This window comes from Capra hircus, chromosome 20, assembly GCF_001704415.2.
Source record: "Capra hircus breed San Clemente chromosome 20, ASM170441v1, whole genome shotgun sequence".
Lineage (NCBI taxonomy): Eukaryota > Metazoa > Chordata > Mammalia > Artiodactyla > Bovidae > Capra > Capra hircus.
Window position 1 is genome coordinate 35,891,320 of NC_030827.1, and position 25,054 is coordinate 35,916,373.

A 25,054-nucleotide genomic window follows, 5' to 3' on the forward strand; every position below is an offset into this window, starting at 1 on the left:
GTGTTTGTGTTTACTTTGTAGGTGACCTACAGCACAACTCTGAATGGCAGAGATACAGTTCATCATTGGAACTGGACTTCAGACATGCCCCTGGAGTGTGCCATTCACTATGTGGGGATTAGATGCTACATTGACGATCCTCAGTTCTCTGGTCACAAAGAGTGGAGTGACTGGAGCCTACTGAAGAACATCTCTTGTAAGTGCCTATTTAAAAAATTTTGTTTCAGATGAATTAGATTGGTCTTGCTTAAGGGTAGGGCTGAGTTCAAGCTTTTAGTTCTCAGAACCCCATTTGGATGCACAAGGGTCACCTAGGGATCGTCCATGTCTTCCATCCCAGAACATTTTGATTCAGAAACTCTGAGGCTTCAGAAATCTGTTTTTTTAAAAGAACATTCTGAGGGATTGGATAAATGTCTAGGTTTAAAAATCAGTTTGAATCAGCATTAAAGAACATTTAAGATTTTTATGTAATGATATCAAGTCCATATTTTTAAAAATTAGCTCTCAATTTCTTGCCGATAGAGCAGACCCCTGTGAGCTGCAGAGTTATTGCAGAGAACATTGCAGGAATCTGCAAGTTTACCCCAAATCGTCTGTACATTGACCAAAACTCATATGCAGGTATAATGTTGGCAGTGTGAGAAAGGGCCTGAAATACTGTTGACAGTAAAATGAAGTCCTTAAAAAGGCTGGGGATCATTATGGATTATTCACTGTAGTGGCTATATGGAGAAATGGCCAGAGGAAGGAGGGACTAGGAGCAGGCAGACTAATAAGAATCTTGTAGTTCAGCAAAAGACAAGTATGAAGTAGGACAGCTGGGTTTAGAAATAAAAAGGAGGAGAGGTGTGAAAACACTGAAAAGACAGAATCAGTGACTGTGTATTTGGTGGGGGAGAAATAGAGCCAAAAAAGGTTATTGGTTTGGGCATCTGGGTATCTGATGATTCTGTCCAATGAGACAGAACAATATGAACAAACTGGGTAGGAAAGATAAATTTAATTTTAATGTGTTGAGTGTTAAGTTTGAGGTAGCCGTGAAGTGTCTGGGAGCAACTTCTTATTGTCAGTTGGGAATACAAGTTCAGCATCCAGGTGATTAGTTGGAACTGGAATTATCTAGTTGATCTCTGAACAACTGAAGGTAAGGGGCTCTGACCCTCTGTGTAGTGGAAAGTCCATATATAATTTATAGTTGGCCTCTGCACCTGAGGAACCCTCATATCTAGTTTCACACCCAAAGATTCAACCAACCACAAATCCTGTCATATTTACTATTGAAAAAAATCCATGTAAAAGTGAACCCAGGCAGTTCAAACCTGTATTGTTCAAGGGTCACTGTGTATTTGAGAATCATTAATATACATGATATGAAATTTTTTAAATCTTGGAGGCTAACATAACTCAAGGAAAGGGGCATGAAGACTAAGGACAGATCCCTTAGAAGCTGGTATGAAGAGGGATGATGGAAGAAAGAGGCCAGCAAAGCAAATAGCAGCCAGAGTGTTAAGAGTAGCAAAAGTCAGTAGTCTACACCCCAAGAGAGAAGGGAATTTTGAAAAGGAAGACTTTAGGCAACGTACCAGATGCTGTGGAAGTTGAAGGAAAGATTACCAAGAAGTGGCCATTTGATTGAGCAATTGGGCCATGGAACCATTTTAATAAGTATCAGAGTACAAGCCAGATTGCAGGAGATTAAAGAATGAGTAGGTAGAAAGGAGACTAGAGATACTTTTCTTAAATTGGCTACTTAGGAAAATAAAAACAAAGGGGTGGCTTCCATTAACATATAGAGAGTTGGGCTTTTTTTTCCTTAAAGTGCTTTTAGGATGTGGAATACTTACCCATATATGTAGGTTAATGGAAAGTAACACATCTGATCTAAACATATAGAGTAATTTCAAAGAAGTGGAATTCTTTAACATACAGGTTTTTTTGGTATGGATTTTTCACATGGTAGATATAAACCTGCTTAATATCAACCTTTGGACGTCTTAGATCTTAATATTAACCTGTAACTATATACATTGATCTGCAATCCCTTCCACTCCCCCCTATCACCCCATCATAAATAAAACCACACGCATTTTTATTTCTTGTGTATGTCTTGCTCCTTTGAAACCTGAAGGGACTTTTTCTTTGAGTCACCATTATTTCAAAGTACCTAACTGTGGTTTATGTACACTGGGCTAATTTATGTAAAAGACTTCTAAAGTATTTATAATTCCTTTTGCTCTTTCTAGTGCCTCCTGATTCTCAGACTAAGGTTTTTCCTCAAGACAAAGTGATACTTGCAGGCTCAGATCTAACAGTATGTTGTGTGACTCAAGAAAAAGTGTTATCAGCACAGATTGGCAGTACACATTGTCCCCTTATCCATCTTGATGGGGAAAATGTTGCAATCAAGATTCGCAACATTTCTGCTTCTGCAAGTAGTGGAACAAATGTGGTTTTCTCAGTAGAAGATAACATATTTGGAACAGTTGTTTTTGCGGGATGTAAGTATATTACTTTTTTTTTTTTAAGAGTTCCTGTTAATGTTTTTTGGGTCTTCTTGGAAAGCCTTAATGTTTTTTTCTGGGGGATGATTTTCTTTCTTTTTTTTTAATTCTTTGATAAATAATATAAGAAGGTACCAGCATTTTTGCTTGTTTTCAAGCAAGTTCAGGTGAGTTCTAAGCTTGTTTTTTACATAATTGTATCTGTATAATTTGTGAAAGTGAAAGTTGCTCAGTTGCATCCAACCCTTTGCAACCCCATGGGTTATAGCCTGCTAGGCCTCTCTGTCCATAGAATTCTACAGGCAGGAATACTGGAGTGGGTAGCCATTCCCTTCTCCAGGGGATCTTCCCAACCCAGGGAATGAACCCAGGTCTCCCACATTGCAGGAGGATTCTTTACCATCTGAGCCACCAGAGAAGCCCCATATAAGAATATATGTGGTGGTGGCTTAATGGCTAAGTCATGTCCGATTCTTGTGACCCCGTGGACTAGAGCCTGCCAGGCTCCTCTGTCCATGGGGTTCTCCAGGCAAGAATACTAGAATGGGTTGCCATTTCATTCTCCAGTGGATCTTCCTGACTCAGGGATCGAACCTGGATCTCCTGCATTGTAGGCAGATTCTTTACTGACTGAACTACAAGGGAAGCCCTATAAGAATATATATATATATATAATTTGCAGATTTTATAATTAGATTTGAGACATTCAACTGCTAATTTTTAGTTTAAATTCTTAGTTTAAAAATAAATAAAATTCTTAGCTGACAGCTTTGTTAAGTCAGGGGCAGTTAGTATGTAATTAATCTTCCATTGTTTAGGAATTTTTTCATATAGATTAATTTCTCACCTGATTAAAGTGTGCCTTTTTATTTAAAGTACCTAAATTAAAGAAATTGTAAGGATTTTGCTCAAAATCTTTCAAAAGCATAACCTGCACTTCTCTGATGAGAGGAGGGTGGCTGGAGGACATGGGAGGAAGAGTTCCCCCTCACGGTGCTCTGTGTACCGAGGACTCTCTGGAATGCAGGGGCATCTTTTAACATGCTTACACCTCTGTCCCATGGTGCTTCCAAAAGTTGTCGGTGGGCTGCCCTGCCTAGATGGCTTGTGTTATCCGTCCACAGATGATTTTGTATGTAGAGTTTTTCTCTCCCCTCCCTAATGGTAACTGTAATATTAGGAGCACTGATGGTGCCTCCAGCAGTGCTTCTCTTCCACCTCACATTCTGAACTTGAAGGTTCTGAGTGGTCTGAGGATCTCATGAGTAAAGTGTATAAAATGCAGTGAATAGATTTTGTGAATTTCTTTTGATCACTTGGGCTTCCCTGGTGGCACAGAATGACTTTTCTTATGCCTTTTTTTTTTTTTTTAATGATTCTCAGTGGTGCTCTACATCAGCTGCTTTCAGCCAATTTTTATACTTATGATGAATTACATTCAGTTGCTGATAGATTTCCAAGGGAATGACCAGCATTAGGTGCCCTTCTCAGATTGATGGCTCTAACCTTAATTGCTTCTTGCCTTCCCAGTAAACATTTTGGAATTCAAGTGAGAGTGAGGATACATTTAAATTTTACAAATTTAAAAAATTAAATTTTCTTTCCTAAATGGAATTTTAGGAAATGATTTGCAACATTCTTCATAAATGATCATGAAGTCTAAAGTTAAGAACCAATGAAGGGAAACTACTTGATAAGTGATACCAAACAGTGAAGTATTCATGTAAAAGAATGGGATAAAAATTAAGACTTAAAAGATGATAAGATTCACTATTATTTCTGACAGTTTTCTAATTTTTATTACAGTGGTAGGGAAAACCTACTTAATTCATAATTTAGCTTTCATTTTTAACATTTGGAGGTTGAAATATTGATCAATATTTGTTCAGGAGCAGCGGTAACCTTCACTTCAGAGAGAGTCTTCAGAAACCTGTAACAAGGGCTATGGTGTGAGTTAGGGATCAAGACTCACTTTTCTATCCCTTATGGGTATCCTGTTAACCCATTATTTACTGGAAAAGCTGGAAATAATTTTAGAATCAGCTTGTTCATTTTCCCTTACACATACATACAGATTCAAACCTGCCAGGATTTTGATCGATATTATATTAAATCTGTCAATTTAGGAAGATTTTTATTGTTACAATATTGAGTCTTCCAATCTATGAACATGGTATAGCCTTTCATTTATTTAGATTTTGTCTCATTTATTTTAGTGAGATGAGGTCTTTCATGCCTTTTTATAAATTTATTTCTAGGTGTTTCATGTTTTCTGGTGCTATTAAAAATTGATTTTTTAAATTGCATTTTCTATATGCTGCTATATAGAAAGACAGTTGATTTATACCAAGCTTTTACCTAGCTTGTTGGTTTCTTTGAAAAGCATTACATTTTAAATACTGCCCTTTCATATTTTTTTCTCCTTCAATTTTTCCTTCCACTGCTATCTAGTTTGCTCCTGTTATTTTGGATTTTAAGTATTTCAACTTAAAAAAATCTGCCAAATCCTAAAATAATCAGCATTTTAAATATCCTCAAAATTTTGGGTATTTGAGCTAAATAAAATGACTAAAAGTTTGGCCTCAAGTTTAAAATGGTTTTCAAAATAAATAAGTCAATGTTAGTTTTATTTACCAGTTGTTAAACTTTCATATAAATACTCATTACTTCTCTTAATGTTATCCCAAATACTTTGAAGGATGCAATGCTTATCTCTGGGGAAAGTATGTGAAATTTTCTAAATCTTGTTTGATAAACTGAGAACTATTTTTAAAATACAGGTTTTTAAAAATGTATCTTTTAGAGTTTTTCAACAAGTAGATAATTGTTTATAAAACCGTAACCTCATTGGAAGATGGTTTAGATACATATGACAGTAAGGGACCTCTCTGGTGGCTAAGATACGAGGCTAAGAATCAGTCTGCCAGTTCAGGAGACGCAGGTTTGATCCCTGGTCTGGGAAGATTCCACGTGCCAAGGAGCAGCTAGGCCCCCTGTGCCACAGCCCCTGAGCCCACGTGCCATGCCTACTGAAGACCATGGGCCTAGAGCCTCTGCTCCCCAGTGGGAGAGGCCATTGCCATGAGAAGCCTGTGCACCGCAAATGAAGACAGCCACAGGTGGAGGAAGCCCACACAGCAACAAAGGCCCAGTGCAGCTAAAAATAAATAAATATTTTTTAATTCTTAAAAAAAATGACTAGGAAATATCAGTTTCTGCATATGCTTGGTTAGGTAAGATAGAAATATCACTTTCTGTAATCATTGTCACACTGTAGAATTTTAATTTATCACGCTAAGGTCTGTCAAAACAAAGACAACTGTTTTTCTTTTTCTTGTCTTGCCCCTACAAAAACAATCGTTTCATTAAAAAACAAAAGAGCAGTAGTCACTTTGAATATAGGGAGATGCAGAATTTTACCAAGAATTACTTTGTAAATAACAGTCCTTGTAAGTCCTTGTAAGAACAGTCCTTATTTAAGAACTCTGGAACTTGTAACATGACTTATATTGACTTATAATATGATTTGGTACTTCTTTTCAAGTCACAATATAAAGATGATAGATGATAATACTTTCAACCTGTAGATTTTTCTGATTGAACTAGTTGCACACAGGTTCCTTTGAGAGATTTGATGGACTCTGAAATGGGATTAAGGGAAAAACATGATAGTTGATCTCTTAAGGTTGCTAGGAGGAAGTTTCCAAATGAGCTAATAGTCACTCTTAGGTATATTTTAATCCATCATTCCTAATGTAATATGGACTCTAACACAACATGCTATACAAAAAATGGTAATTTCTGCATCATTCAAAATGTAATAAGCAAATTATTTTATTTTTTAAGAAAATTGTCCAAAATGTAATTAACATTTATAAAATGCAACATTTTTTAGGGAAGGTATATGTAACAAAAGTAACTGCTTTTTTTTTTTTCCTCTCATTTTTAAATTAGATCCACCAGACATTCCTCAAAAACTGAACTGTGAGACATATGATTTAAAAGAAATCATTTGCACTTGGAATCCAGGAAGACCGACATCCTTGGAGGGCCCACGCAGTACAAGTTACACTTTATTTGAAAGGTGAAGGTCTTTGGGAGAGGTTGTCAGACAGTAAGGAGCACACTGGAAGGATGTTAAATGACATAAGAAGATGTTCTGTTTCATTTATAGAAAAGATATAAAACAAAATATGCTGTAGAAAATTGGGTATATTATAAACACTCTAACTTAAGCACATTGCAGACTCAATATCTTGTCATCTTTTTTTAAAAAGCCTAGAAAGAAGAACCCTCAAATATGAACAGAGACTCTCTGGGTAGTGGGAATATGGCTGATTATTTTCTTCTGTGTTATGCATTGTATATATTTTCTTCCCTGAGTAGGTAATATATCTACACTTGGAAATATAAGCCTTTTTGAAAAAACTACTTAAAATGTACTCATCCATTTTTTTCTGTAATGTATCTCTTACCATTTTAAAATTAATATTCCTTAATATTCTCTTTTTCAGTTTTTCAGGAAAATATGTTAGATTTAACAGAGATGAAGTGTCCGCAAATGAAAACTACCAGTTATTCTTTCAAATACTTTCAAATCAAGAAGTATACAATTTTACATTGAATGCTCAAAATCTTCTGGGTCAGACAGAATCAACACTTTTAGTTAACATAACTGAAAAAGGTAAGTTGCTGCATAAACCAGTGTCTTAAAAATAACTTTAGAAGTGGTAAAATGTCTTGAGGTTAATGAAAAGTGCTTCTAGGGATTTTTTTTTAAATTACTGATTATTTCCTTCATAGTTACTTACTATTCATTTTTAAAATTTCATTTAAAAATCTTTAAAATTTAAATTTCAAGTTTCACTATGTTATTGAATTCAAATAAAAATTTGAATTAGTTTTATAGAAATTGTAAGTGGCTTTATCTAATAATTTTGATTTCTGAAAATATTTTTGCCCAATATTTTAAAAATTTTTTATTTTGAAATAATTGTAGACTCAAGGGTGGTTGCAAAAATAATAGAGTCCTCCTTCAGCTTTCTCAGTAGTATCATCTTATGGAACTGTACTTCAGTTAGACAGTTGACCCTTCTGGTTCAGTACTGAACCTGACTACTGACCGTGCTCCCTTTTCACCAGTTTCTATGCATTTGATTGTGTGTGGTATGTGTGTAGCTTTGTGCAGTCAGATCCATGTATAGATTCATGTAACCCACCAGATACAGTTAAGATACAGAACTGTTCTATCACCCCAAAGGAACTGCCTCTTGCTGTCACTTTAGCAACCCCACCAACACACACACACACACACACACATGAATCTCTGTCCCTGGAAAACAGCTAATCAGTTCCTCAAGTCTGTTGTTTTGTCATATGGGGAATGTGTGTAAATGGAGCCATACACTGTGTGACCTTTGGCATTCGTGTGTTCCTTTGTGCTTGTTTCTGCCTCTTTGCAGCCCCGTGAACTCTATCTAGCCTGCCAGGCTCCTCTGTCCATGGGATTCTCCAAGCGAGAATACTGGAGTGGGTTGCCGTTTTCCCCTCCTGGGGATCTTCCTCACCCAGGGATCGAACTGTGTCTTTTGCATCTCCTGCATTGGCAGACATTCTTTACCACTGCGCCACAGGAAGTTGGCATTTTTACTAAGGATGATGTCTTTGATATCCATCCACGTAGTTTTATGTATCAGTAAATAGTTTGTTCCATTTTACTACTGATGATTTCTGAGTTTTTACCAACCCTATTCATATAGAGATCAAAATAGAAATAAAAGAGGTCATTCTTTTTGGCATTCATTCCTGTGGTCTTTCCACATGTATCAGCTGAGACCAGCTCTACGATATACGGAGCAGTAGCACAGAAGCCTTCTCTTAGAGACAGTCGGGGGCTAAGGGCTTAAACCATTTGCATTAGAAGATAGCGTACAAGTGATTAGTAGATGTTCCTGTTGCCTTACTTCATTATTTCTTGATTTTTTTTCCCTAAGATCAGAAAGGCTACATTTTCTATTTGAGTGGCAGTTTTGTATGTATTTATCTGCCCTCTGCCATTTCAACCCTGTCTTTCCCATGATTCTTTCTATCACTCAAATTGGTGTATGCAGTATATCCAATATGGTGTGTAGTTTGCTTCAGTGTGCCTTTGTTCTTGCCAGGACTCCAGCCTGAAATGCTTTTCTGCAATAGTTTTGCCAATTTCCTTTGGTTTATCCTCTAAGGCTCATCTTAAGTCCCATCTTCACTGTACATCTACACTTACTTACAGCCAAATTCCAGTATCTGTTAATATCTATACCACACATTAGGATTTACTGTATATATATACTCTTGTTGATTTTCTTTCTTTCTGTTTGTCATTCCTCAAGTAAAGGAGAGGTTCCTTAAAGGTAGAGACTACCTTTTAGTATTTCTGGGGCTAACTGAGCAACCTTGAGCATGAATGGTTCTTAAGCAATGCTGGCCTGGTGTCAGGCCATAAATGTGAGGTTTGTCTTCCACAAACACTGGGTGGAACATTGTTGATCAGCACTAATAACACATCTCCTGTTTTTTGTTTTCTTTGGCTCTCATTTGTCATATTAGAAAAGAACTTTTAAAGTAATTTTTGAAAATTGTATTTACAGTTCATCCCCGTATTCCTACTTCACTCAAAGTGAAGGATATTAATTCAACAGCTGTGACACTTTCCTGGCATTTACCGGGCAACTTTACAAAAATTAAACTGTTATGTCAAATTGAAATTAATAAAACTAACTCAGAGCATGAATTGGTGAGTAAGATTCTCCTCTAAACTTCTTTCGACATTATTTTGGATAAAATACGTAGTTTTCAGAAAGAATTAAGTAAATTCACATGTATAAGCTCTCAGATTACTTATTATAGAGGTTTCCTAAGAGCCATTGTTTGTGTGTGTGTGTGTGTGTGTGTGTGTGTGTGTGTGTGTATACATACTTTAGATGGTCTAAACATTTAGCACTTAAAAACAATTGTAGTAGTAGGTGTTATAGAATATAAGTATGACTTCTGTAACTCAGAATGTGTCTAGATCTAGTATAGTCCTTGGCATGTAACGGGCGCTCAATAAATTTGTGAATGAATGAGTAGTTTTTGCTGTAGCCTTTGTGTTAGTTAATGGACTAATCAGCAGCAGAGAGATGATGTGATATTTAAAACTGCTAAGTGCAGCAATAGGAGCAAGTTATAATTGGTCATTATAAGTCAAAACATGACTTTTAATACATTTTAAATACTTAAGTTGACTTTTATGCTGCACCATCTTGTAATTTGGGGTAGATCTAAAATAAATGACATTCTACTTAAATAGTTATTTGGAAACGTACTGATAATTTCTAAAAAATCGGTCAAACTGCAAAATGTAACACAGAAAGTTCCTTTGCAATAAGTAATTGGGAACTCAGAGACTTTCCGGAGACATGCAAATCCTCAAATTTGTTTCAGATTGCTTCATCTTAATTTTATTTGGTTTAAATATTTGTTGGATATTCTACATGTTTAGCACTGCACTAGGGGTTCTAAGTGCCATGTAAAAAATAATGCATAAATGATGCTTGCCTCCAATAAGCTTCCAAATATCTGAATAATGTATTTAATACTCAAGGTCATCTTGGATTACTAAATTATATTAAGGCATATTGCATCACCATTAACCATAGACAGAATATCATCGTCTCTGCATAATTTAATTGACCATTATTACTTAGATTCAACATTTGGATTAAAAATATACTTTAATTTTTTTGCTATTGCAGAACATAATTTCACTGATTTTGAATTTATATAAGAATTAAAATATAGTAGATGAACTGTCTTTGGTTTTATAGAGGTAAAGTCTTAGGACATTCAGTCAATTTATGTTGCAAATTTGGGAGGGTTTCTTCTGAAAAATAAATGTATATGTATATTTATTCATATACACATGATATTACATATGTAATATATATGTTTGTTTTCTAATAGCGGAATGTCACAATGAGGGGGGTAGAAAGTTCAAATTATCTTACTACTGTGGACAAGTTAAATCCATATACCATATATACTTTTCGGATTCGATGTTCTACTGACCCTTTTTGGAAATGGAGCAAATGGAGCAATGAAAAACAGTGTTTAACCACAGAAGCCAGTAAGTTAACTGAATGACTTATGGCTAATTGTTACTATGGATCCTGAAATTTTATACCTTTTTTTTTTTAACAAAAATGTCACCAGAGTGACTAAAAGTAGGAGAATGTTTAGATAAATTGTGTAATTATTTAATACCTACTAGTAAAATACCATACAAAGATTTTAAATGATGGGTTTTAGTTTCGTGATAATATGAAAAAATGCTTGGCTTATGTTACGTGAAATGGCTAAGCTGCCTTATCCACAATATGATTATAACTATATTATACACAGGATGATACACAGGAAACCAAACTTGAAATTTAGTAAGATTATGGGGTGGTTTTTCACATACTTTTTCTTCCTATTCCTGGTATTTTAATTATAAGAATCTATTTATAGTGTTTCTTTATTGAAAGCAATTATTAATAAAGCTAATTTGGTAAAATATTGTGACTTAGGCCTAAGGATGGTTGGGACTACAAGTTCTTGAACTTTATAGTTTCTGTGGTACACCCAGATCAAAATATCTTTAAAATCAGGTAACTGGTTTTCTGAGTATGATAATTTCTAAAGACAGAATGAGATTCTATTCTTGATTAATCCAGATATCAACTTTCAAACAAACAGCAAAAATTTAGAAATAGGTGTAGTTTTCAGAAATTATTCAATAAAAGATAGCAAAAGATTTATTTGCACTATATAATACAGGGAATATCAAACTTCTTCCAAAAAATGTAATGTGTGTTAGTCGCTCAGTCGTGTCCAAGTCTTTGCGACCCCATGAACTACAGCTGGCCAGGCTCCTCTATCCATATTCCCAGGCAAGAATACCGGAGTGGGTTGTCATTCCCTTCTCCAGGGGATCTTCCTGACCCAGAGGTTGAACCCAGGTCCCTGGCATGGCAGGCAGGTTCTTTATTGTTTGAACCATGGGGGAAGCAATAAGCAGAGAAACAGTAAGACAAAAACTGATAGGTATTAACCCAGATTTTGTCTCTTCACATGAAGACGAAAGAGACGAGAGGATCTTTACAACGCATCCAAGAGTTATTTGGATCATGCTTGAGTCCCGAGAGAGAGTGTACTAGTTATTTGTTGCTGTGACAAATTACCCCAGAGCTCAGTGGCTTAAAACTGCAAGCATTTGTTACCTCACAGTGTCTTTGGATCAGAAGTATAGGAGCAGCTTAGCTGAGTGGCTCCAACTTAGAGTTTCTTAGGAGGCTACTGTCAGGATGTGAGTGGGGGCTGCGGGCTTGAGTGGGTCTAGAGGGTTGGCTTGCAGCATGGTTCACTCACATGGCTGTTGGCACGAGGTCTGTATTCCTCACTGTGCGGGCCTCTCCATAGGGCTGCTGGAGTGTCCTCACATGGCAGCCAGCAGCACCCAGATTTAGTGGTCAAAGAGAAAACAAGGCAGCTTCCACAATGTCTTTATGTCCTAGTCTCAGAAGGAACATACATCACGTCTACTGTACCCTGCTGGCCGCACAGGCCAACCCTGATACAGTGGAGGAGGGACCACCACACTGAATGTCAGGGACCATGACCAGCATCATTGGTCCTTTTGGAAACTAGTTACCACAGGAGCTTTTGCCTTAGTTGATGAGCTGTTGTTGCCAAGAGGAAACACTTTATTTACACCTCATTGAATAAAGGCATTTAATTCACTTAAGAAATAACCTATAAGCATCCACCGTGTGTCAGGAATCATCTAGTTACAGGAATATAGCAGTGAATAAAACAGCACTCTCTTGCCCATGGGGTGTAGAGGTTAGAGTACTAGAAATGAGTTTTTAAACTACATATATAATAGTGTATTTTGGGTGGCAATGAGTGCCATGGAAAAAAAATAAAAACTAGAGAGAGGGCTAGGAAATGAAGGCCAAGTGGTTGGGGAGAGGGGGTGCAATTTTAAGTAAGGTAGCTGGGAAAGACTTCACTAATAAGGTGACACTTGATCTGAGATACAAAGGAGGCAGGGAAGGAAGCTACTAGTTAATCCAGAGGAGGAAAGTTGTAGTCAGAGGAAGAGAGAACACAAAGTGCAGAAAGACTGGAGTGGGTGTCTTCCTCATGTTTTAGGAACAATCAGGAAGCTGACCTGTAGCTAGAGCCAGCTTGAAGAAGAAGGGGTTGGAGGGTGTGAGATGGAGAGGCAGCCCCAATCCGTCTGAGGGATGTGAGGGTGATCTTAACCCATTGTAAGGGACCTTACGCTTTGCAGATGTTCAGAGCTCGGCCTTTCCATTGCTCCATTTTCTAAGTGGAAAATGACTTAGAAGCAGTAACTGCTTCACATTTTTATTGAGAATTTCAATTTTAAACCCTGCCGTCCCAATTATTGATCTTATCAACTGACATAGTATGCATCTTCAAATATTAACTTTTAAATCTCTTTTCTAGTTCCTTCAAAGGGACCAGATATTTGGAGGGAGTGGAGTTCTGATGGAAAAAATCTAATAATATATTGGAAGGTAAATGTCTTATTTTTCCTTGAATATTTAAGTAACTTTAGTATGCTAAACTACTTAAATTACATATGGTTCTTGGGTTATTAGGGAGCCAAGACTTCCCAGACTGGCTTAGTTGACAGTATTGCTGAGAATGTAGCCTGGCTTCTAAAACTCCCAGATTCCTCATCACTGCAGACGTCCCACAGTCTTTGTAGTGAGGACCTCTGTCTCAGGTCTAGGCATTCTTCAGTTTGATTTTACGAGACTTATAAAGGACCGAGAATTTCATGAGTTCCATCTACCTCACTTTAGTCAGAAATGCAGCCGGAAACCACAAGTTAGAATTGTAAGTGTTAATGTTGTATTTTCTCTTCAGTGAATAGGAAACCAACATTTTATATCTTCTCAGTCAGCATAATTTGTTTTTCCCTAAATACATTGTGTTACAATATAGGAATTATAAAGTTTTACAAAGGCGTTCTAAAATTTTAGCTAAAATATGAATTGCATTATGTTTTACTAGAGCATAAACCTTATTGGAGCAAATGTTTTCACTGCTGATTTATGAAAATCAAAATCACAAACAGTTGTTTTCTACATCAGATTTCATAGGAACAGTTATAACCAGATTCTTTTAAATAGTGCATTTTGTTATTTAAAGTAAACTTTTACAAAAACTTGATGTCAGTATGGCTTTGATTAAAGTGGATTTTTGAAGTCTGCGAGCGTGTTGTGTACACATTCCATCACTTGGAGGTCGTCTGTATGTGACTCTGCATCCCCTCTTATTCTTAACTGGAAAACTCCCTTAGCTGCTCTCAGTTGTCTGTCAGATTGTGCAGTAATATAGGAATGATCGTACAGATGACTTCAATGTAGAGAGTTTAGGATATTTTTCAGACTAGATGAATGTTTAACCAAGGATTAAAAATACTGAAGCAATTCAGATTCTAACTGCAGTGACTAGTTTATGGTTCTGCCATATTTGGGTGGAAAGTTAAGTTGTTTTGGACATGTTGATTATACACATCATGACCACTAGGGTGATTGAGTATTGTTCAGTAGGCAGTAGTTTGGTGTAAGGCTCTGGAGCTCCGGAGAGGTCTGAGCTAAAGACATAGCTTTGAGTAGCATATAAATTGATCACTCAGAGCACACCGCGTAGAAAGAGGCCCGGGGTGGCATGGTGGGTGGTGGCAGCATCTGAAGAACCAGCAGAGGAGATTGGGAAGGTTAGAAGGGCAAGAAGACCAGAGAAAATAGTGTGCAGAAACCAAGGGAATGGGGGTGATACGTGAAGGAATGGGCAGTATCAAATGAAATCCACAGTTCTTGGGAGGGTAGCGTGTTCACTGGACCAGGCTGTCAGAGGGCTGTCGGGGACCTCTGTGTCTTCAGCAGAGTATTAGTGGCTGGATCAGAGGGTCCTATGCACTGCTATATAAATTGGAGAGATTGTTTTGAAAAGCAGTTTAGATATATAAATAAAGACATTTGAATGTTTATTTCCTTTCCTGTAAGTCCAGATTTGGGACGCCACATTAAGGAATTAATCCTAACTGGGGAAAAAAGTGTGGCACCAAAAGGTTCATTTTATTGTGAAAAAAAAAATGGCAACAACTTAAAATCTACTTTTTTAAGAAATATTCAGGTAAACTAATAAAAATGCTATATGAAAAGAAATATAAAGCTGTTAGAAATATATGTAATTGTATTATCCAAAAAAAGAGTGTATTGTAGAAAAGTGAAAAAAAATAGATGATTGTATAGTATGATTGAAACAATTTTAATAAAAGTCTTCATCTAGAAAAACAGCTTGAAGGAAATACCAGAATGTAAGAATATTTAAGAAATGGGAATATGGGAGATTTTTCTTCCAACTTTTTAATATTTTCCACATTTTCTGTAATGAGCAAGTACTACTTTAAAATGAAAAAACAATAACTATTTTAAAAACATGATGCCATACTTTTTAATATTTTATTTAAGTAGCGCACTGCTTCTCATCTCTTCTTTTGGTTTCCTTCTGAAAAATATGAAGCTAAATATTGTTTTGTTACTTAATTTTTATATTTTTATGTACTCTACTGCTTACAGCAAGGGTAGTTTTTGTTCAGCACTGCTTCCCTGATTTATCCAGATCTCAGTGGATTTAAAGTCTGTGCTGTGCACTGTTAATGACTCATGTTTCCTAACATTACTTTGTTAGGATTAGTGAAGTATCCAGTTTAGACTCAGTGGCCTTGCCTTGTCACATCACCTTTGCCAATTTTTATAACAGAATTTATTTTTCTTTTTTAAATAGCCTTTACCCATTAATGAAGCTAATGGAAAAATACTTTCTTATAATGTATCATATTCGTCAGATGAGGAAACAAAATCCCTTTCTGAGATTCCTGGTACTCAACACAAGGCAGAATTACAACTTGATAAAAATGACTACATCATCAGTGTGGTGGCAAAAAATGCTGCCGGCTCATCACCACCTTCTAAAATAGCTAGTATGGAAATTCCCAATGGTGAGTACTTAAGGTAAAAGTAGTATATAAGGACAGGAAACCAAGGTGAAACATTTTGACGGTGTTGCTTGCTCTCATAATGTCAGCTCTCTTCTCATACCCTCTGCTGCTGCTAATGATTAAGGAGGAACAGGCAGATTACTGTCAAATATTCATGGAAAGGCAGTAGCCTTCAGTATTGACTGGAAGCATCTATACTGATGGATAAAATAATTACAAAACCCAGTTACTTTAACACATAATGTTGTAGAGTTATGGCGGTAGATACTACTCTTAGGAAGAAATATTTTAACAGTTTATTCAGAACTGCTTTTACACATCTTCCCAAGACCATGACAGTTGACACATCAGCTGGGCTGTTTTTAAACAGGAAGGAAGAAATACTTGTTTTAAATGACAGCTTCATTGATAAGACAATTCTTTATTAATAGGAATCCTTTACTGATAAATTCTTCTTAAAGTCTAAATTTCATCTTCAGTATAAGCTTTAGAAAAGAATTTTTATGTAATTTTAAAATTCTTCAGTTCCCACTTTAAATTTGATGAGTTACAGTGACTGTCAGTTTTCATTCCAATCCCAGAGAAAGGCAATGCGAAAGAATGCTCAAACTACCGCACAATTGCAGTCATCTCACCCACTAGCAAAGTAATGCTCAAACTTCTCCAAGCCAGGCTTCAACAGTATGTGAACCGTGAATTTCCAGATGTTCAAGCTGGATTTAGAAAAGGCAGAGGGACCAGAGATCAAATTGCCAACATGCCCTGAATCATCGAAAAAGCAAGAGAGTTCCAGAAAAATATCTACTTCTGCTTTATTGACTAGGCCAAAGCCTTTGACTGTGTGGATCACAACAAACTGGAGAATTCTTCAAGAGATAGGAATACCAGACCACCTGACCTGCCTCCTGAGAAATCTGTATGCAGGTCAAGAAGCAACAGTTAGAACTAGACGTGGAATAACAGACTGGTTCCAGATTGGAAAAGGAATGCATCAAGGCTGTATACTGCCACCCTGCTTATTTAACTTCTATGCAGAGTACATCATGAGAAACGCTGGGCTGGATGAAGCACAAGCTGGAATCAAGATTGCCACGAGAAATATCAATAACTTCAGATATGCAGATAACACCACCCTTAATGGGAAAGCAAAAAAGAACTAAAGAGCCTCTTGACGAAAGTGAAAGAGGAGAGTTTAAATGCTGGCTTAAAACTCAACATTCAGAAAACTAAGATCGTGGCATCTGGTTCCATCACTTCATGGCAGATGGAGAAACAGTGGAAACAGTGTCAGACTATTTTTTTGGGCTCCACAATCACTGCAGATGGTGACTGCAGCCATGAAATTAAAGATGCTTGCTCCTTGGAAGAAAAGCTATGACCAACCTAGACAGCATATTAAAAAACAAAGACATTACTTTGCCAACAAAGGTCCATCTGGTCAAGGCTATGGTTTTTCCAGTAATCACATATGGATGTGAGAGTTGGACTATAAAGAAAGCTGAGCACCGAAGAATTGATGCTTTTGAACTGTGGTGTTGAAGAAGACTCTTGAGAGTCCCTTGGACAGCAAGGAGATCCAACCAATTCATCCTAAAGGAAATCAGTCCTGAATATTCATTAGAAGGACTGATACTGAAGCTGAAACTCCAATACTTTGGCTACCTGATGTGAAGAACTGACTCATTTGAAAAGACCCTGATGCTGGGAACGATTAAAGGCGGGAGGAGAAGGGGATGACAGAAGATGGGATGGTTGGATGGCATCACACACTGACTCAATGGACAGGAATTTGAGTAAACTCGGGAGTTGGTGATGGACCTGGAAGCCTGGTGTGCTGCAGTCCATGGGGTCGAAGAGTCGCACATGACTGAGCGACTGAACTGAACAGTGACTGTCCATTCTTCCTTGACAAGTTTTTGAGTCACAAGCTCTCAGTGGCCATTCCTGCCTCCTCGCCCAGTTAGCTTCTCTTCTGAGTCATTCCCTGACCCCCCCTACTTGCTGTCCCACCCTAGTATGGGGTCACCTTTCTGTGATCACCCACTCCTGAAGGAAGAAAAATTGGTCCAGTTCGGGTCCTCAGTACCTTTTCAGTTCTTGTTTGAGGGCACTGGGCAGTGTCTGACTGCTTGTTACATAACTGTTTCTTTGTTCCACTCAGTTGTGGACACATTAGGAGGAAGGAATAGGGACACACAGTATGTTTCTAGACATGCAGCAGCAGCCAGAGCCCAGATAGCAGTGCATGCTAGAGCGGAGAGGTCCGCAGGCAGCGCTGCGGAGGCGAAAACAGGACAGGGGAAGCCGTGTGGACCCCCGTGGCAAGACGAGCTGCCGATTTAGGTTAGGTGTTTCATGGCTCTCAGAATAATAGGCAATACCTATTTATCTTTTATAATTCAGAAGCTATATTCCTACCTTTTCTGTGTGTCTCTCAGGAGATAGTAATGTACAGAACTAACAGTGGTCTGGCCATTAGCTTTCAGACAGTTACTGCAGCTCAGAACAAATCATGATTCCTTGAGGATTCCCCAGCTGGAGGCCTTACTGCCTCAGCACAGGCTGACAGTGTGGATTTTTTAGTCACATTGAGCCAAGAAGCTGTTGTATCCAGAGTCTTCTGTATTCCAAGCCAGATTGTTGTCTTGTATCTAGTAGTAGTTGCTTATGAATGCAAATGAGCCCTTAAATATGCATCATTTAGAGAAATTACTTCTTTCCCCTGTTTCTCTGGAAAATTTCCCTCTTGGCCACGCTGTTCTAACCCACACTAATTACTTACTCCCAACCTTGGGCCTCCCTTATCGCTGAGGCTGAGATCCGGCAGGTGGGGAAAACAAACCTCATCATGGCCCCCAGCGCCCTCTGTCAGCCTCTGCACCTCACACATCCGTACTGCTCTCTGCCCACGCTGGCCACCCCATCCCATCGCTTTTATCCCTGTCCTGTCTCCAGAATCCCTTCCACCCACCCATGGGACAGCAGTCTCCCTTGAAGGGAAGCGAGGGGCTGGCACAACCATCCATTCACTCACTGTGTGGGGTTGTGCTCCTGTTTGCCATGGTCTGTGCCCAGAGTGGAGCTGCAGGCACAGGCCCCCGTCTGCGCTCATGGAGCTCACATCCATAGTGGATGATGAGAGGGGAGATTCTGGCCACCCAGGCCTGCTCTTCTCCAGCCTCCCGCCCCCGCTGTGCCGTGACCTCTGCGCCATTCATCATGGCTCTTGAGCTTCATGTCCCGGCCCAGCTATGTCACTGCCTGATCCTTGGTTCTTTGTTATTTTGTTTTGTTTTGTTTCCAGCTGCAGAGTTGATCTGTATGACCAAGTAATTGCCATAGAGCAGCATTTCTAAACTTGGCTAAAGGTTTATCTAGTTTAGCACCATTTGGCAGTGTATGTACAATGAAATGATGTGTATAACTCTGGCTCATTTTCATGAGGTTTACCTGAAAACATTATTTTTAACACTAGTAAAAATCCTTCTTTCTTGAAGATGATCTCAAAATAGAGCAGGCTCTTGGAATGGGAAATAGGATCCTCCTCACTTGGAATTACGACCCCAACATGACCTGCGACTATGTAATTAAGTGGTGTAACTCATCTCAGTCTGGACCCTGCCTCATGGACTGGAAAAAAATCCCTTCAAACAGCACTGAAACTGTAATAGAATCTGGTAGGTGTCTCTCAGAGTTCTTTAAAGATATTTTTAAAATTTACTTTTTATCGAGGTGACATTGGTTTAGAATAACATCATGCAAGTTTCGTGTGTACACCATTATGTTTCTATTTCTGTATAAACTACAGCGGCTAACCACCAAAAAGAAAAATTTTTTTTTAAGAGCAGCACTCAGAGTTACTGGTTGCAGTGCAGTGACTGTTCCCCCTCACCACTGGGCTGGTTATGGATTGGTTTAACTGTTTTGGAAAGCAGTTTGTGGCAGTATGTGTGTGAAAAAATTCATAGACTCTGATCTCGTCGTTACTTGTCTAGGAATGTATTCTAAGGAAAAAAAATCCAAGAGCAGCACAGATGTACATCTAAGAATGTTCAGCACAACATTGTTTATAATTATAATGACCTCATTTGCCACCTTTTTGCCCTTGTTTGCCCACAAGCCGGGTTACTGAGCACAAAGGACTTGCACCCATTAGCACTTTCCCGATGCAGGTCAGGGGCGCAGTGAGGGCCGGGGGGACAACTCAGGAGCTGCAAGCCTAAGACGATGCAGCCAAGACGGGTGTGCAGTTGCCTCAGGCTGAGCCAGTCTTGGCCTTGGGAGCTCTAGCCTCTCTGCACCATCACTGTTCCTTCTGAGCCCCTGGCATGAGTGAGTGTGTCTCTACCTGTGGGAACTGTGGAACCTCTGGGTAGTGAAGCTTCTGACGTCGCCACCGCCACCACCCCCCACCAGCCCCATTCTCCCTCACGTGTGAGTGAAGTGCAGGAGAGGAGCAGCTGCTGAGCCTTCTCTCCCAGGAATCACGTTCTGCTCGTTTACTTTGTTCACTGTCAGATGGTCAGGGTGAGCCCCATGCATTGGATTCCTACATGGAGCTTCAGATTTTTTTTTCCATCTCTACTTGGAATACAGCCAGATTCTTTCATGTGCATAATTGGCCAAGGCCTCGACGGTTGCCTTTCTTTTTCCTTGACTAGTACGTCGTCCCTTACCAGTGAAGTACAGCCCAACCTTACACAGCCGTAGTGTGCTCTGTATAAATTATGACCCCTCTTCCCTCCTTTCTCACTTTGGCCTTGAGAATGATCAGAATGGACTGGGGCAGGGTGGAATGATGCCGGAAGGTGAGAAATGTCTCTTTAGCTGGAATATCTGGGCTATAAGATGAAGTTGAAACCTGTAGGGTGAGAAGGAGGACCTTTGATGCAGAGGCCCCGCATAGCATCTTATTGTTAGCTGTTCACATCTGTCCTGCCAGCTGCTCCAGGCCAGGAGTCCTGTTGCGTCCACCCTGCTTTGCATTGTATTGAGGAGACAGTTGAAAGTGATTAACTTGGATCGAAGTTAAAATGCTTTTCTTGTATGTCTTGTGGAATTAATAGCACTAAATGCTGATGCGGTAAAGAGGAATAGACTCAAGTCCCATTTCCTTTAACCCCTTGGTGTCCTGTACAGTGGAAATTTTAGTATCTGCTTCTTGGAACAAGGGAAGAGCAATGGGTTCTTTCCAACCCACAAATAACCCTAGGTAGGGAAGAGCTTTTCAGAGGTGTGATACAGACCTGGGGCTGTTTCAAAAACTGACCCAGGACCAAATCTAGGAAGAAGTTGTCATTGCTTAATTTGAAGGAACAAAATGAAAACCTTGATTACCATTTTTTCCCCCTTCAAGATGATGTCATGTTATAATACTAAATTTTTCATTGCAACAGATGTGAATTTAATTTTTGTCAAGTCACTTTTCACTCTGAATGTTTACTAGTTTTGGAAACGCAAATGTATTTTCTGTAACCTTTGTAAAATTAGCTTTGGAAATTTCAAAGTGAGTTATTTTCAGTTTGATATTTCTAAAATAGATATTCATAGCCATATGTACTTAGGAAAGTTTACTGATTGTGTTCATCCTGTAGATCAGTTTCGACCAGGTGTAAGATATAATTTTTCGGTGTATGGGTGCAGAAATCAAGGATATCAATTGTTACATTCTGTAATTGGATATGTAGAAGAATTGGGTAAGTTAAATGGGTAAGTTTTCTTAAGAGTTGAAGGTAACATGAGAAATTATAAGTAGACATCAATTTTAAGATTGAATTCTAAAAACAGATTGAATCGAGATGTGTATTAGTTCAAGGAAGAAAAATAAGTTAGATGATAACTGTAAAATTATTGATAATTACTTATTCTTCATTTGTTTAATGTTTACATTTGACAGTTTTACTCTTGTCATAGAGAAAACTAAGTCTTATTTTGGATGTCAAAAAGATTTACTATGTACTTCTACAAATTTTAAAAACTGTTTATTTAAGACTATCACTAAAAAGGGGAAATAGAAATAGTCTATTGGAGTAGCCACTTAAAGATTTTGCATAGAACCCCCCCAGATATGTTTTATACCTGAAAGTTGTAAGTTCTACCCTTGTATCTTCATAGTAAAAGTGCTGTGATAATACATGTGAAAGTTTATGATTAAATAAAGAATAATGTTCTCATTCCAGATTCAGCTATTTTTGAGGCTAGAAATCTCATAAACCTTAATGTCTTGCTCTGTATTAGTAAACTCTCCTCTAAGTGTGGGCTTCTTTTCTTTTACAGCTCCAGCTATTGCTCCAAATTTTACCGTTGAGGATACATCTGCAGATTCTATATTAGTGAAATGGGAAGAAATTCCTGTGGAAGAGCTTAGAGGATTTTTAAGAGGATATTTATTTTACTTTGAAAAAGGAGAGAGAGACACATCTAAGATAATGGGTTTGGAATCAGGTGAGTAAATTACTAGAATAAGTATATACTGTTTCTTAGAAGTTCTATATTAATTACAAAAAATGGAGAGAAAGAAGAAAGAAAAGGTAAAAGAAAATGGTACTGAATAGTTCAAACTGCTCTCCAAAACTCTGAACAATAAGGAAGTGAAAATGAAGTCATTTGATGAATATGAGATTTTTCAAGATTTTAGTATGTAATAAATGGCATGTGGTCTTTAAGAAATCATTTAAATCGTTTATTCTGAGGCCTTTGATTATGATCCCCACAGGACAGAGAAGATCTCTTACTAATCTTGCATGATGCATAACAAAGCATCTTATGAAGGTTACCTTAAGAAAAAAAAAAGGCTTCCTGCATTTATGCCGATGGAAGTGAAAACTCAGGAACCTAAAAAATGGCTTCAGAGCCTCCTTTTATTTGACAAAGAGCTATCCCCACAGTTAGGCAAGGCCTTAATGAGTTGGGAAATTTAATTGGCTTGATAGAGCATGTGTGTGTCCCTTAAATCTTAAAAACTTAGAGTCAGTCTTGACAATTGGTAAGTGTATGCACAGAGACCTTTGAGAATCCTCACATTTACAAATAAAGACATGTTTATGCAGACTTTTGGCTTTAAACCCTCAATGACATTTCTGTTCAAAGTCAGAAGCTTCTTATTTATGACTGAATAACACAAGCATGTATCATCTCTTCAGTTTGAGAGCTTTTGTTTTCCTTAATGACCTTTTCTTGGAAAGAAACCGTTTTAATTAGTTAATGACTGTCTGACAAGTAGAGAACAAACAGTGCCATAGGGACATGCTGCCCACCTGGGCATTAGTTTAGTCACCTCTGGAGAACAGCTGCATAAACGTGTGCCTGCCCCAAATCACGGAGTTCCGCATTTCCTAAACCTTCAGAGTTGAGGCAAACCCTAACTATCAGATTCTGAAAATATCCAGAAAAAAAAGTGCTTAGTCATGTCCAACTCTTGGCAACCCCATGGACTGTAGCCCACCAGGCTCCTCTGTCCATGGGATTGTCCAGGCAAGAATACTGGAGTGGGTTGCCTTTCCCTTCTCCAGGGGATCTTCCCAACCCAGGGATTGAACCCGGGTCTCCTGCATTGCAGGTGATTTCTTTACCATCTGAGCCACCAGGGAAGCCCAGACATTACACCAGAGTCTGGTGTAATTTCCCTCAGGAGCTCAGAAATTTTGCACTTGAACCTCAGGTTCTCAGAAATTTTGCACTTGAATCAGTTAAAATTATAGCACGTAGACTTCTGGTTAGAGTGGGTTGGTCCCTAAAATTAGAGTAAAACAGAGGAAAAAAACAAAAAACCCATAAAGCCAATAAAGACAAAGAACCGGAGAGACAAAAAAGAGGACATAGAAACATTAGAACGTGGAAGTGGGCTGAGTGAACTAGAGTGGATGGTGGGACAGTCTAGGTGGATAGTCAGGCAAGCATCAGTTAGGAGTAGTCTGGTTTATCCTGACGGGCCAGCAGTGGATGCCAGTGGTTAGGATGAATCTGGCCTGAACAGCAGGAGTTGACTGAAGGCATGTAAGCATCAGTTAGAACGCCCAAGTCCTACAGAATGTCATGTAGCTCATGTGAGTGCCCTCTCCCCTGAATGAGAACAGATTTATTCCGAACCAGAGAGCCTCCAGGCAGGGGAGACCACAGCGGACAATGTGACCTTCCTTCTTCCTCCTTTCCACGCGGTTAATAGATCTTCAGCTAGGCATGTTTCCCGGACAAGAGGTGAGAGGATTAAATGGTTCCTGAGAAAAGACATAAAACATGCTGAGATTCAGGGGATCACCCCAATGAAAAGCCAGGAACCCAGCTGGTCATTTCCTGTCAGTAACAGACATGAAGCCCACCCACCTCTAAACCCCACCTGTGCACACCAGGCTTCCAGTGAGCCTTTTAGTGGCTCACTCTCAAACACGAAGTATAGCCAGGGATAACCAGATGATTGAGGAAGCTTCTAACCTGCAAGACAGACAGCAGGAGAAATCAGAGGAAACAAATGTTACGTGGGAAAGCAGAGAAATTAAAAAAAACAACTATTCTTGGATAGTTGAGGTACAACTATTTATTGAAAAGACATGACGTTCTAAAAAGGAACAAACAGAAGATGGTTATGAATTCCTCCAAATTAAAACTGTGATTGAGGAAATTTTTAAGGAGTTAAATAGAAGTAGAAATATTAAAAGGAAAATGGGGGAATTCTTCTGAAAATGAGACACAGGCAGAAGAGACTTGGAGGTAAAAGAAAGTTGCAGCTTGAGTCAAAGACCTTCCCTGTCCTCCTTTATAAGAGATCTGTAAGAAAGGAGAGTGGAGTGGAGGGGAGGAAAGTATCAAAGAAATAGCGCAGGAAAATTTCCCCAAACCAAAAGACCTCAGTGTATGCAGTGAAAGGTGCCATTAAATACACCAGTAAAATGGAGAAATAGATCTATGCTGAATATGTCATGGTGAATTTTCAGAGCACCTAATATATAAAGAAAAAGTCCTAGAAACAAAGCAGTTATGGTGCCCGGATCAGGAATAAGAATGGCAGTTCTCAACAACATACCGGATACTAGAAGATATTACGGCTAAAATACTGAGTGAAAAATTGTTTCAGCCTAAAATAATACTGTAGTCAAGCCAGTTTATCTACAGATACAGTAGTAGCTGTACTACTTCTGTGAGAATAGAAGACATTTTTAGACAGGCGAGGCTACACATATTACTTCCCCCAGCTATCCCTTCTCCAACATCTACTAGAAAAGTGGGCCTCCACACAAGGAAATAAGTGGGGCAGGGAGTCCCAGGACAAGGGCCCCTGGAAGGCTTTCAGTCCAGAGAAGACACCCTGGGAAGTAACCTGATGAAGAGCAGACAGGGGCTGGGAGAGGCCACAGCGCTGGGACTTAGTTGTGTTGGATCACATGGAAAATTATGTTGAATATTCATTGAAGGATGTGGGGAGAATTAGCAACTGGTACATCAAACAAAT

General features: G+C 38.5%; 1 protein-coding gene across 1 annotated transcript in view; it reads left to right on the top strand.

The window, feature by feature from the left end:
- The window catches only part of LIFR (leukemia inhibitory factor receptor alpha), a 78,650-nt gene that overhangs the window by 41,626 nt on the left and 11,970 nt on the right, over positions 1–25,054 (top strand). The window contains exons 6-16 of the mRNA XM_018065593.1: positions 22–196; positions 2,247–2,501; positions 6,459–6,588; positions 7,019–7,188; positions 9,134–9,279; positions 10,488–10,650; positions 13,041–13,111; positions 15,396–15,609; positions 19,107–19,286; positions 21,204–21,305; positions 21,886–22,053. Coding sequence (XP_017921082.1) covers positions 22–196; positions 2,247–2,501; positions 6,459–6,588; positions 7,019–7,188; positions 9,134–9,279; positions 10,488–10,650; positions 13,041–13,111; positions 15,396–15,609; positions 19,107–19,286; positions 21,204–21,305; positions 21,886–22,053 — 1,774 coding nt within the window. The remainder of the gene's footprint in view (positions 1–21; positions 197–2,246; positions 2,502–6,458; positions 6,589–7,018; positions 7,189–9,133; positions 9,280–10,487; positions 10,651–13,040; positions 13,112–15,395; positions 15,610–19,106; positions 19,287–21,203; positions 21,306–21,885; positions 22,054–25,054) is intronic.